The sequence below is a fragment of the Lepisosteus oculatus genome, chromosome 5 (assembly GCF_040954835.1).
Source record: "Lepisosteus oculatus isolate fLepOcu1 chromosome 5, fLepOcu1.hap2, whole genome shotgun sequence".
NCBI lineage: Eukaryota > Metazoa > Chordata > Actinopteri > Semionotiformes > Lepisosteidae > Lepisosteus > Lepisosteus oculatus.
The window spans coordinates 46,261,280-46,274,491 of NC_090700.1; the positions used below are offsets into that span (position 1 = coordinate 46,261,280).

Consider the following 13,212-nt stretch of genomic DNA (forward strand, 5'->3'; position numbering starts at 1 on the left):
TAGCAGGCGAGTAGAGAGAAACCAGGAAAGCTGCTTGGTGAAAGGGAAGGCTACATACTGGAGATCAGAGCATCCCTCCGGCCAAGGGTCTGGTCAGTATGCAGGTCCTCAAGCTGCAGTGGTCACAACATGAGAAATTCCAAAAAGGAATAACACATGCATCAGCCAAATCACATGGGCCAGAAAACATCTGAGGTGCTGAAAAAGTGGTGGAGTATTTCTTTACTAATGAATGAATTGTTCTCAACAACCCTGCAGAAAGTGTGTGTGAATGTGTGTTTGTGCGTGGCGGTGTAAGAGATTTTTATGGGCTGCTGCATTGTTCAAGTCAGTCAGCAATGGAGGAAGTGTGTTGATGTGAACAGGAAATCATCTAACACAGAAATAATTGAGGGCAGCCTTAACTATACATTGATACAGTCCTAGAAGTTACAGGTGCCTGGAATTGTCAGTTTACTTCTAGGTAAGTGAAAAAATGGAAAAAAAATGTTGATAGTCTTTGTAGGAGCATTTTCCATTGTGATCTGCAGGAGACAAGCACAAGCCACTCTCCATTACCACTGCGCTCTTCTTCCCCTGGTCACCTGTAGAGCTAAAAGCTGAACTGGTCTGTGCTTCAGCGCCCACACATGTTATTTCAACAGCCTCAGGACTTTGAGTAATATTTGTGTTTAAAACACTTGATTAAATCCACTAGATCTGAATGCTGCGTTTCATTTCTCCTTTAGTGCAACAAGGCTTCATGAAGAAATGACTGGCACTTTAAATTCTGGTGGTTCTGAAGGTGGGAGAGACCTTTTCTTCCCCAAAGCATAACATTTCACTTTCAATTCCAGCATAGAAAGACCATCTTCTAATAGAGTGCAGAATAAGAAATCAAGAATAAATGTGGCATTAAATTGAAAAATCTCCAATAAGACACCACCAGAGCAGTGTGCTGATGTGAAATAAACATGAAAAAAGAAACCCCACTGATATTCACAAAAGTATTGCAGAAATAAGTTAATTTTTTGGAAGGTTCGCAGCTAAGAATCCAAGAGGCTTTAAGCAGACTTTGTCCAGAACAGTACTGGTTATAAATTCACAGAGGTTGCCATGGTAAACCGGTGGTTACCTTTTGACTTCTATAACACAACATTATGATGTTTAATGAAAATGGCACTAAGTGTCATGTGTCAGCTGCTTCCACAGGGACACGGGGTTCATAATTGATTCTCTATATAATCAGGCAAGATATCTGTGTAAATTCTCCTTTCTACAATCTCAAACTAAAATGATAGACAGGTTTCCCCCTGGGCTGGAAGTGTCACTTTAACCATAAAATTGTACTTGATATAAGAGAAGCAAGCTAAATGTTTTATTGCTGCTGTGACTCAAATAAAAAGATTTTTCCCTCATCTTTTTAGGTACAATATTGTTTTCACTAGTAACTTTGTTGACTTGCTGTTTCCTGGACAACGTGGTGCATCACTTACTACAGGACAATCTTTTCTTCCAATGCGCTGCATTTGAATGTGCGGTAACAGAACTTATTTTGCTGCAGTTTTACTCAAGATAAACTAATTCATTATCCAGGGTCTTGTTAAGGCACAGAAGCTTCAGTATGCCACATAGACCAGTTTTGTTTTTATCAAGAGCAAACTCCCTGGGTAAGTTTTACTTCCACATCAGCGTTACAAACACATCTACCCAATGGTTCAGGTTGCAAAATATTTAAAATATAAGCATTTTAATCAAATCTGCAAGTAATATAATTTAGCAGCTGCAAAACTATATATAAGAAAGATGAGTACAATTCTCTTTTGAGTCTGACTAAGAATATTGGCTAAATTCAACTTGGTTTTTATTTGTTTAATGCTTTTGCAGACTGGATTATTCTTCCCCCTGTTGTGCCATAAGATTCCAGATGAAACCTTCCAAACTCAACATAGCTTTGCCATTTTGCCACTTTACTTAGTGTAAAGAGAGCTCTGCTGAATGCCAGGCCTGCACAAAGAGTTTTGGCTCCATGTGACAAACACAAATTCCTGCAAGCTACATTCAATACTGTCGCAGCCGAAAAGCGATGCCTCTCTTACATGCTGAAAAGTGAATGTTGGCACCAATTATGGGTTTCAAACATTACTTACCTTTAAATCCACAACCCACACAGGAGAGAGTCGCTCTCTTGCATAATTGTGACTAAACATGAGCATGAAGAAAACAGGAGATTCCTTCACAAATCTCACAACCCATGAAGATGAAAGACTAGTTTATGTTGTGTGTATGGTCGGGCATGGCGTGAAAACTTTCCGTTAACACAGGAGGTTCGATCTCTGCAGATCAGCTTTCATTTCTCATACACCAAATGCAATGCCTTTTGAAACAGGAGAGTATTTCAAAAGGCAAAATTCAAGAAATTCATACTTGCCAACCAAACCCTCAGTCAAACAGCATCAATTAAAAGCATTTTTAAATCAGAGGTTGATCGCGAACACTGATGAAGAGACCGCAATGCATGTCTGGCTGTGTACTGAATAAAATGTCTTGAAACTACTTTGATCAAGTCTATTTTATTAATGCATTTCAAGTACTTCAAAAAACTTACATGTTTCGCACAATACTTTTTTGCAATTTTGTAAAAATTTTCAAAGTGAACAAAAAAAGAAAAAAAGATACTGTATAAAACACAGCGGACATTAAAATTGGACAGTAGTATTAATTATTTCATTCTGTGATCTTTCTGCTATTGTTACCTACCACATTTCAACTCAAATTGGACATTTTCAGTGCATGTTGCTTTCAAAGACTTTCACCAAGACTTAAAAATAAAATTTCAGGCAGTTTTCATGTCTACCTGGTCCCTACCACAGAGTAACAAAGACAAGCTCAGAACAGAATGGGAGTTAAACAGGAAAAAAAAAACACAAGATCTGTTAATGTCTACCACACTCGAATGAGTTTCACTAATGAACCAACGTGGAAGGAAAAAAAAAATCTTATTTTATTATCAGCCACAAACCCATTCCAACCAACACACAATACTAAAGATTTACACTTTTAGAATCGAAGGAGGATTTGTCACATTTTTGTCAAGACCCATGAACTTGGAACATTTTTTTTTCTGGTTTTCATATATAAAATTTGACTGTTTACATGTATAAAAATGACATTTTTTTTCTTTTCCGAAACAAAAGCGAGTTTTGGATGTACTGTACAAGTTTACAAGGAAAAGTTCTCGCGTTAGTGTTTGCGTAGCGGCCCCAAACATCTCTATGGCGCTTCGAGGCGCCATCCGTGTAAACCTCCTTACAAGAAACAAGCCTGCATCCGTCTTTGAAACCTAGCATTTTCTGTCAAGAGCAAAAAAAAATAAAAAATCCAACAGACAAAAATCACTGCGTTTCCTCTTGGCTTCACTTACATTTTGAACACAGACAACAGCCACCTAAGTCTGCTTTCAGTTACATACTGGGGTCCATAATTAAACAGCCCTCGGCCACTTCAAGGTATTTGTTACGTACACTGCAACGCTGTCTTTCCAGAACTGATCAATTCACCTGCCTCCAATCTCATGATCTACATATCCTTGTAGATCTAAATCTCCTTGTGCCATTTTGAAAACGCAGATTTTGTGCCATGACTATGTTTGTCCCTTTGCTATTTCTTCAATACCAACTGGACAATGAATGACCGCAAAACATTACAAGGTTAGAATTATGACACAAGAAGTTAATTCTACCCTGAAGGCCTGGCTTTTGAAAACCGCAGGCGGATAAGAACAGCAGTGTTTCAGTATAAGCTGAGTCCAAGTACAGTGAAAGTGGACAAGGAGACCCCAGTCTTTTCAGGCACATCTTTCCTTGGTTAAACACTATAAAGAACCAACACCACAGTTTATTTCTATTGCAGGACAGATATTTACTCCACTTTACAATGTGGCATTTTCACTTCGATATTCAATTCGAATGCAAATCAGAGATCTGAAATCCCAATACAAAGGCATAACTTGCATCTTCCGTCTTGCATGGAGAAAATGAAATCAAGGTAGAGAAGAAGAGAGAGCGATCATAGCAGTTACTGCCTCTTGCCCTCTTGTGGAAAATGAGCTGATCTGACCCTGTGAGGAACTCCGATTCACGAGATACAGCAGTCCAGTTGTGTCCCACCTGCCTTCTGGACCACAAAGCTCATGTGCAATATCGTCTTAAGACATGAAGCAAACACAGGAGTAATATTCCAGGATTAAACGATATAGTTTCTCTATATACACATATTTTAATTTAAAAAAAATTATTAAAAAATCGCAAGATGGCTTCTTCAGTGAAACCAAAGGAAGAGAATCCAGTGAACAAACCCTTTTACCAAATGAGAGAAACAGTTGGTATCGACATCGTTTCCTTTGGTTTTCACTGGTATTAGACAGGTTTCAGCATCGAAAAAAATGAGGAAGAACTACTTTCAGTTTGGCCAATGGTGCAACGGCGGTACTTTATTTCAACAGCTCAAAACTTGTGTCTTTTCCACCAGCAGGTCGCCCTTCTGCTGGACTGATCGTGCTGCATCCGGGAGACACTCCCTGCTGGCAGGGTGAATACAGATTCCTCAAACTAACCTGCCCCCGAACCCTGGTCCCTCAGCCCCGCCGTTCCCTCCCCACTCCAAACTCCACAACATCCAAGAGCTGGCCTGTGGCCCCAGTTTCTGATGGGCTAAAATGTAATTCAAGCCAGGAAAACGCCGAAATTCTTAGCTCTCCTATCCTCACAGTCTGAGTCACAAACAGATCCGGCCATCTGCCGTTTAGTGGTTGTTCAATAATTGACGTCAACATGACAGCAACATGTAAATTAAGCCACGGTATGAAAGAAAAGGAAGTTCATAATATGCTAAAGTAAAAACACGCTTTCTCCTCCCATCTGTATCTCCACACGCTCCTGGAAGTCAACACATTCACATGAAGCCAGCCCAAAAGGCTTCTTTTGAAAACAGCGCACTAGAGTATCTAATATTTCAGCAATCCAACAGGTGTCATTCACTGACAAAACCTTGAAACGCATCAGAAAAGACCTACATGCAACCTTTCTCTCCTTCCCCAGAGTTGTCTTTATTTGTTTTTTTCTTTTCATCTTCTATGCAACTTTATATCCTAGCAGCTGTTCCTATCAGGCAACACAAACACAGCCATATTCAATCCATCCCAACCCATTAATAATACCACCCAGAGGACAGAAGTTCTGAACTTCCTAGATAGTCACGGCCACTGCAAGAGAGAGTCAAAAATACTCAGTCATGCCCGAAAGCCCCCATTTCCTTTGTTTTTTATCCTGAGAGTGTCAATTAAAACAGTAAATTGTTCATTAAACAGCAGAAAAAAAAGTTTTGTTTTTTCTTATAATACAATGAAAAAAAATCTATATTGCGATTTCTGTACAATTGCACGCAGAAATATGGGTACGCATTAGAAATACAGGCCTGCGCATTTTTTTAACAATATTGTTAATTACATTGGCAATTAAGTCATTGACTTTGAGGTCGTCTCGCTTCTTGGTCTTGAGTGGCAGCAAAAGACGGTTCACCTGCAGTCATGTTCTTCTGCAAAGGAGGGCGTGACTTAAAAAAGGTGAAAAAACAATTGGAAAAACGAAGAGAGAAGGAGCAAAATTTCTACAGCTATACCATTGGGGAGGGGGAAAAGGGACAGTGTGCCATTCCAATAAAAAAAAGTCTGAAGAAGGTTAAGACCACATTACAATGGAAAACTGATTTGTCGGTTTTCCTTTTCTTTAAAAAGAGATGAAGTGGTTTGAAAAACAAAAAGCTGTGTGACATCCTCAGCTTTGCTGGGTCCAAGAGCAGTGGCGAGAGCGTGTGTGTGTGTGTGTGTTTGTGTTGTCGTTTGTTTCCTTGTTTGCCATCTGGGTGCTGAATGGGGACAATGACTATACAGGTTTTCTTTGGAGAGCAGTTTTCCCACTGTAGGCACTACGAAGAACCAAGGCAAAGAGGCCCAGTTAGCGTCTCATCTGTCCCATCTGATAGTTCTCCCGGGGCTGCCGCTGGCGCTGGGGCTGGGGGTTTGCTTGCTGTGGTCTCCGCCTCTTCAGAGTGCCTGTGGGGAGACCAAGTCCAGGGTTACGCCTCTGTCAACAAGGCAGACCTGGTCCGGCGCTTACTGCCCGTTAATTCTGCCCAGGGCACACCACGTAACACGCTTTCATCAGTTTGTGTCTGTGGACAGACAGAAACACCTTTCCCATAGTACATCAGATCTGTTTGTCAAGAGCGTTTGTTTTTTTTCCCCAATCAGGTATTCAATTGTCAGGTAAGTCAGGGGAATCTCGGAGAGCGCTGCGCTTTCCACAATATTAGCGCAAGGAAGTGAGTCCTGACTTTGCTTATGCTCTTCCTTGTTCTGTTGCAAAGTCTGAATGCTGTAGTAAAAACCGCACCCCTCATTTTAATAGGATTTTCATAATACCTGACCTCTTACAAAAAAATCTCACCTCTTAAGTATGCCTGATTTCATAAACAGGGATTGGGGAAAAGATCAGGAAGCCACAAATCGGCAAATTGTCTTAAAAAACAATCTGGACACAGATCTGATCCTCTTGCTGAAACACTGCTCCTCTCCAGTTTCCACAGGACTGCTACATGCATCTAACGTGAAAGCTTAGACAGATGCTGACTGGATCTTGTGCACACGATCTGTTCTGACCCTTATCCTCACCTGGCAGTGGTTTGGGTGGAGGCAGTTTGGGATTGCTGCTGGGAGTGTGCACACTGCAGATCTTAATGAAGCCAGCCATCAACATGATGAGTGCGATCCCCATCAGCAACACAGCCCACCAGTGTGCCTGGACCAGGAAGAGAGATCAACACGTTAACCAAGAGACTCACTGATAGTTTTGCCATGCACCTCAGTCCCACACTGTGATTTTCTGACTACACTTTGATACAGCCTGCATTGTGACTAGGACATCTGTATAAAACAAAAACATTCCTGTATTTTTTTTTAAATCTTATTTTCATTATGAAATTCGGGTGAACTAGTGCCTCTATGATAAAGAATGATGGAGCTGTAAATATACATGCACAGGGAGATCAGAGTTTTAAAATATAATGTAGCAATGCTAAAACAGAAAAATATAAACACTACAAAAAAAAATAATCCACTTTTGGTCCTAGTGTGCCTCAATTTGGCAGAGTGTACAGAGATTAGATTAAATTATATATATATATTATATATATATTCCTAATTCAGCAACTGATTGATCCAATTAAAACATTCCCAATTTAGCTGGAACAAGAACCAGAGGTCCAATAACTAACAGACCCAAGTTGGTCACATTTGTAAAATTATTTTAAACAAAGTAGGTTTTTGAGTAAACAAAATAAATAGTAGAGGTCTCCAGTCCCGAAGAGCTGCAATCCAGTTATTCTGGATTGGATTTAGGCCACCCTAATTCACCTGCTATTTGACAATTAAGAACACTTCTTTAAGCAATTGATCAATTAAGTAAGCAATGTTTAAATGAAGGGAACACTGGTCCTTGAAAGATGAAAGATTCTAATTTTTGCTCCAAATAAATGACTTAATAGAACACACCACCTGGTCCCCTGAAAACTGAAGGATATTCTGATTTCTGTTCCAGATTATCTCTAAATGACTTAATTAAACACACCACCTGTTTACTTGATCATAGTTAAATTGTTCCAAAACTCTGGGAATCGATTATTTTGGAAGCCAACTATAACAGTTGTTGGACTGGGGAATCTCCAGATCCAGAGCTGGAGACCCCCTGATTTACAGAATCTCTTTTAGAAGATGAAGATCTTGAACTTCACATCCTCATGTTGCCTGAGAAGTGTGGACCATGACTTCATTTCGCCACAGACTGAAAACAAGCTCTGCTGCTTTTTCTTCTTTAGGCCCACTTGCAAACTAAAACAAACACACACACGACTCTCCCAACAACTTCCATACAAGCGTCACAAAACACAAACACTCCCACCCATGCCGGCAGGTTACTCACCACTATCCACTCGGCAATGTTCTCGTACAGCTCCGGGTTAAAGATGGCTTTCTTCAGCCTGGCCAGGGGCCCGTCGGCGTCCACCAGCCGACACTTCATGAACACGTCACAGTACCCCCTGAAGTCGTTGCACGGGGACCCGGGTTGTAGTGTGGTGACCTTCTTGTTGAAAAACTTGGACCACTGGTCTGAACCCGTGCTGCTGCATGTGTCTGGTCTCACTGGGCAAGAGAACAAGGTAGTGCTTAATTAAAGAGTTTCAATCTCGTCAAATGCTTGGCTGGCTTCCTTTACAAAAAAAATAACAGGCAGTTTGCTTTGGCTCGCCTTAAAACATCTTGGTTATAGTTATGTAAGATACACTGGGGATGGACACATTAACCACCCCAGAGAATACGGAAAAGCACACACAGGCTCGGCTTCAAATCGCTGCAGAAAATATAAAACTGGAATTCGGTTTTATCAATATCGGCGTTCTTCCAGTTCTCATAAAAAGAATGAACCAGACTGGCTGAATAATAAGTGTCTGGATTTAAACCCACAACTAGTACATTTGACCTGTATCTTACAGAGATGGAGAGTTATACTAACACATTTAACATGGTTCTTAAAAACGTCTAACACTGCAAAGCAAAGCAATGCATCAGCTGCATATTTTGGAAGGGGCCCAGAGTGCATTGACAGCAAGCCAGTGTGGCTACTTGGACGATGCAGGTGGACATGAAAGAGTGGCGCCGCCGTGCAGGACCCAGGGCCGGCAGAGGCAGCTTACTTTTCTCCATGCAGCAGACATGGCACAGCTCGGTGTCGTCTTTCCCGTCGCCACTGGCACAGGTGCACACCTCCAGCCCGTATTTCTCGCAGATGGAGCCGGTGCATTGCTGCAGGGGACAAGACAGCAGGGCTGAGCGCCTGACACACTGACCACTCGACCACATGCACTGCTGACCAGCGCCCCCCCTTCCCTCAAAACGCAGGGCCATAGCCCCCCTCTTGCCTTCGAAACGCAGGGCCAGAGCCCCCCCTCTTTTCAATCCTTTTATACAAGACATGGACTGATGGTGTTGAACACAGCTCTTCAAAAACCTCTGCAGATTCAGAATCCTACAATTGCAATGCGAATGTGCACATCTTAATAAACTGCAGCCCTGTTCCAACATCACTAACCCCAACCATGTGGAAAACATGCAGTAAAGGTCAGCATAAAGTAGTCTGAAAATGAATTGTTGACCGAATTCTACTCTTTTGTCTTGCTAATTAATCTATGCTCTGTTGTGCCTGAATGTTTTTTTTCTGAAGCAAGTTTCCTCATTACCTCCTTCACAAAGAAAGGAAAGGAACAGCATTCCTCTGCACCCACCCTCTGCAAATACCAGGTACAGATCGAGAATCACCCCCACGCGCTGAAACCCCACGCTTTACTGACCCCGTTGAGGCAGACTTGAGTTTCTCCATGGCAGGCGGTGAAGTTGGCCTTGGGCTCGGAGGTGGGGCACTGGGCGGTATTGCCATTGCAGAAGCCTTGGTGGGCACACTCGGACTCCTCCCGGCACTTCTGGATGTTGCTCCTGAAGGTGCAGTCCGGGTTACAGCACGGGCCCTGGCTGGGGCTGGGGAACAGGCAGCGGCGTGGCACGCCATGTTAGTCGCACACACTTGGGGCATGCACAGCTCCGTTCGAACGCCCGGAGCCTAGTTTTGGAGAACTAGCAAAACTATTTTATAAAGTAAATGCAATTCCCAACTGAAAAAAAGGGTATTTTCCCTTCGATGTGAAGTCCTGTCTGACAATAATTGATGTCAAGGAGCAGAGCAGAGAAATTTCCAGGGAGAATTTTGGCCATTTTTCGAGAAACACCCTGGGATTTTTAATGACCACGGAGACTCAGGATCTCTGGTGAAATGCAGAAATGCTATCAGTTGTGGTACATACAAGACACGTACATGTAATTCAGCATGTACAGGTCTAGCAAGAGATCCAATCCTCTTCATTTAAAACTTGAATTGGGAATAAACCACAAAAACCTACTCCGCGTCAGCATTCACACACAATTGAGCCTGAGCTGGTGGCGTGCCCTCCAACACAAAATCTAGGCAACGCTGAAATGTACAGGCGTACGCAAACTGATCACTCAAAGCTCCAGGGTGTGGCTCCATCTGAATGCATACACTGCAACTTGCCTGCACTTTTTATCTGGCTTCAGCTTGCACTTCAGGTGGTCTGGCTCGTTGGCATGATAGCAGCACGAGTCATTGCACTGGTCACTGTAGCCACAGTCGCACTGTTCCCCATTCTCCACCAAGCCATTGCCACAGATAGGCTGCCCGGATTCTGAAAGCACACACCAGGACAGCGGTTATAATACAGACAGCCTCCCAAACCAGCTCTCACACCACAGAGCTCAAAATGTCAGTCTTCTAATAGATTAGTAACCTCTATATGAAAGTGCAAAATGTGTTACCCTGAGGGGCTCACTCTCTTCCTCTTCTCTTGGACAAGAAGTATGAATTTCAAAAGGACTGCTCTGATGAACAGTATAAGTGTTTCCAGACATCAGTCTCTCGTAGGTCTGGGTGAGGAGGTTTTTCCTTTTTTAGAACGCTATGCGATCAGAGGTAAAATAACATTATGGGACAAAGGAGTGAGAACGGGTACAAAGGCACCAAATGCGAGACATTCTGGCTCGCCTAACCCGGTACGATGTCTGTCAGTTGCCGGGGACACGGCATCATTCCCCTGTGTGTGTGTGTGCTGCCAGGAAAGCTGCTTGTGCACCTTGGCTTCCCCAGCTCCAGGGCGGTGTGAAGCAGACACCTACCCACAAAGCAGTTGCCTCTCTTCTTCTCCAGCACCTGGCTGATATTGCGGATGCTGCAGATGGAGAACTTGTTGTTGTTGAGCTTGTCTCCGGAGGTGGCTCTGGCGTACATGATGTAGTTTCCCTTCTCCTTCAGATCCTGGCTTTTGGACTCCCCTGGAGTGCATTCGGTTCCAGAGTCATGCTGAGAGCATGATGAGCAGAGCAACAGAAACAGAGGGGTCAGGCTGGGGTTACAAGAGGTCACATTTCTTTTTATTTCTTCATATTAATTACAAAATTATTACAATCCCATGCAATCTGGAATCCCTAAGTGATTTATTTGGCTCACAGTGAAGACCCATATGGAGGAATGAGGAAGTTCAAACAGGCTCCTCTAAGCTGCTCACCCTTAGAGCCATTCACCCTTTGACCTTTTTGACAGGCATTGCAGTGAAGTTACAGGAAGCGCAGCAGAGGAGGGGCACGTCCCTCACCGACATCACTAGCAAAGCCTGTAACCTGCAGGAGTCAGCAAACCATGACACCTTCACTGTTCCAGGTACCTTTACACACTGCTGCAAAGCCTTCAAGGGACTGGTTTATAAGACTGCTATTTATTGATTTATTCAATCTGCTGAATTGTCTAGGACACAATGAACACCTAAAGGCAATGGGGTGAATGCATCATCTCTCCAAAAAGCAGGTAATAAATACAGTACTAAGCTTGAGTTTCACCTCTACCATCTTTAACAGAGAGTACGTGGCATGGGTGATGTTCCTGTAAAAAACATTATTGCTTTGTTACTCTGGCTTCAGATTCAGCGTTTTTTCTTTTGCTATCTATGATATTGTGTAGCTTCAAACTTCTGCACAACCAGTGCCTTTTACGGGTTTTATTTTAACCAAATATAAGAGACATGGGTTTCATGAACTGAGGCTGAGGTTTTAACTGTATATCCAGCACACTCAGATCAGCAACATGGCCAGGAAAATTCTTAGTACTCACCGGGGAGCCAAAATTGTGACCAACTTCATGAGCAAAGGTTATGTGAGAGACTTTTGGCGGCACGTGGGAGGCGTAGTTCTGAACAGTGATGATTCCAGTGTTCAAGGACTTCTTTTTTCCATCTGAATACAGCTTGCTCTTTTCACAAATACCCCCTGAGCTACCTGCAAAATGTAATCATGTTTTTTTTTTTAAAAGAGAAACTTAATGATTACACCCTTTTAAAAAAATATTTTAGCAAGTAACGAGTCAAGTGTCTTTCTTTTTTTGAGATGCCTGCGGGAACCGGCAAGTGTAAGATATCCAGCCAGCAAATCCAACACAAAATTCAGAGACTACAATGCAATCCCTGTCCCCCAAATCCAACCAGATTTTCATGTGCATGAAAATTATTTTTAAATGGATAGCTGCATCGTCAGTTTTATTTTTTAGTTGATTAAATGTGCTTTCCAAGAAAGGCCCCTCTTTCCAATGCAATGTAAAAAAAAAATAAAACAGACATCCACATTTTTGATTCACAGGTCCTAGTTCCTCATATTTTGTTCTTGTCACATGTCGAAATTATTGAAACTTTATGTGTCAGATTTCTTCCAAGAATTCTGCTATATTAATTTAGTGAGGAACTTTACAGCTCAACCGAGAGCCCTGGGATGCGGAGAACTCTTATTCTGGAATGCCAACGCTCTGCTCAAGCACGTTTGGGTTTGGAGAAAAAGGATTTTCCTCAGCTTTCACAAATCCTGTTAGTGCTGCTGCTACAGAGGTTTTACGACAGGGGAGAACTTCATTTGGAGAAAGGGGGGTCACCACAAGGTCATTCTTAAAGAACATCAACAAAAAGGAATTCTGAAAAACAAACTTATCTGTTTATTTTATGCAAGCCCTGCTCATAGCTCAGCTGGGAGATAGCTCAGCCTTTATGATTCACTGAAAGTCCCCACACCCTTACAATTTGCCACGCACAGCACATTAATCTGCCTTATAAAAGGAAATACGGTAAACCTTCAAAATGGCTATTTCCAACAACTGTAAGTAATCACCACCTGGATTCTGTAGAACACAGTCGTCCTTTGGTGACAAATGAGTTAAGACCCGCCTTTAACACAGTCACAGCAAAAGACAAATGCTTAAAACAGCAGATTTCTTTTTTTTTTATGGTGGCATTCTTTAAACCTTATCTCAAACTTGTAAAAGAGAAACCTGGTTTCTGAGTGTATTGCTGATATCTTTCCCCAAAGTCAGGGGACCAAGGCAGTTTGGATTTCAAAGACCAACTGAGCAAGCGCGAGTGATGAAAACACTTGGGAGCCTGTCACTGGAATAGCACTGTCTTCACACAAAAAACTCTGATAGTCCTAAAGGGGGCGTGGGGGCGTGGGGGGGTCCTGGC

General features: G+C 42.4%; 1 protein-coding gene across 2 annotated transcripts in view; it reads right to left on the reverse strand.

Annotated features, from left to right (window-relative positions):
* Positions 1–2,536: 2,536 nt before the first annotated feature.
* The window catches only part of adam10a (ADAM metallopeptidase domain 10a), a 95,319-nt gene continuing 84,643 nt past the window's right edge, over positions 2,537–13,212 (reverse strand). For both annotated transcript variants that reach the window (XM_006628724.3, XM_069190531.1), the window contains exons 9-16: positions 11,823–11,986; positions 10,835–11,018; positions 10,197–10,347; positions 9,442–9,625; positions 8,788–8,896; positions 8,016–8,236; positions 6,710–6,836; positions 2,537–6,091 (exon numbers count right to left, since the gene is read on the reverse strand). In XM_006628724.3, the coding sequence (XP_006628787.3) occupies positions 5,994–6,091; positions 6,710–6,836; positions 8,016–8,236; positions 8,788–8,896; positions 9,442–9,625; positions 10,197–10,347; positions 10,835–11,018; positions 11,823–11,986 (1,238 nt within the window). In that variant the 3' untranslated portion in view covers positions 2,537–5,993. The remainder of the gene's footprint in view (positions 6,092–6,709; positions 6,837–8,015; positions 8,237–8,787; positions 8,897–9,441; positions 9,626–10,196; positions 10,348–10,834; positions 11,019–11,822; positions 11,987–13,212) is intronic.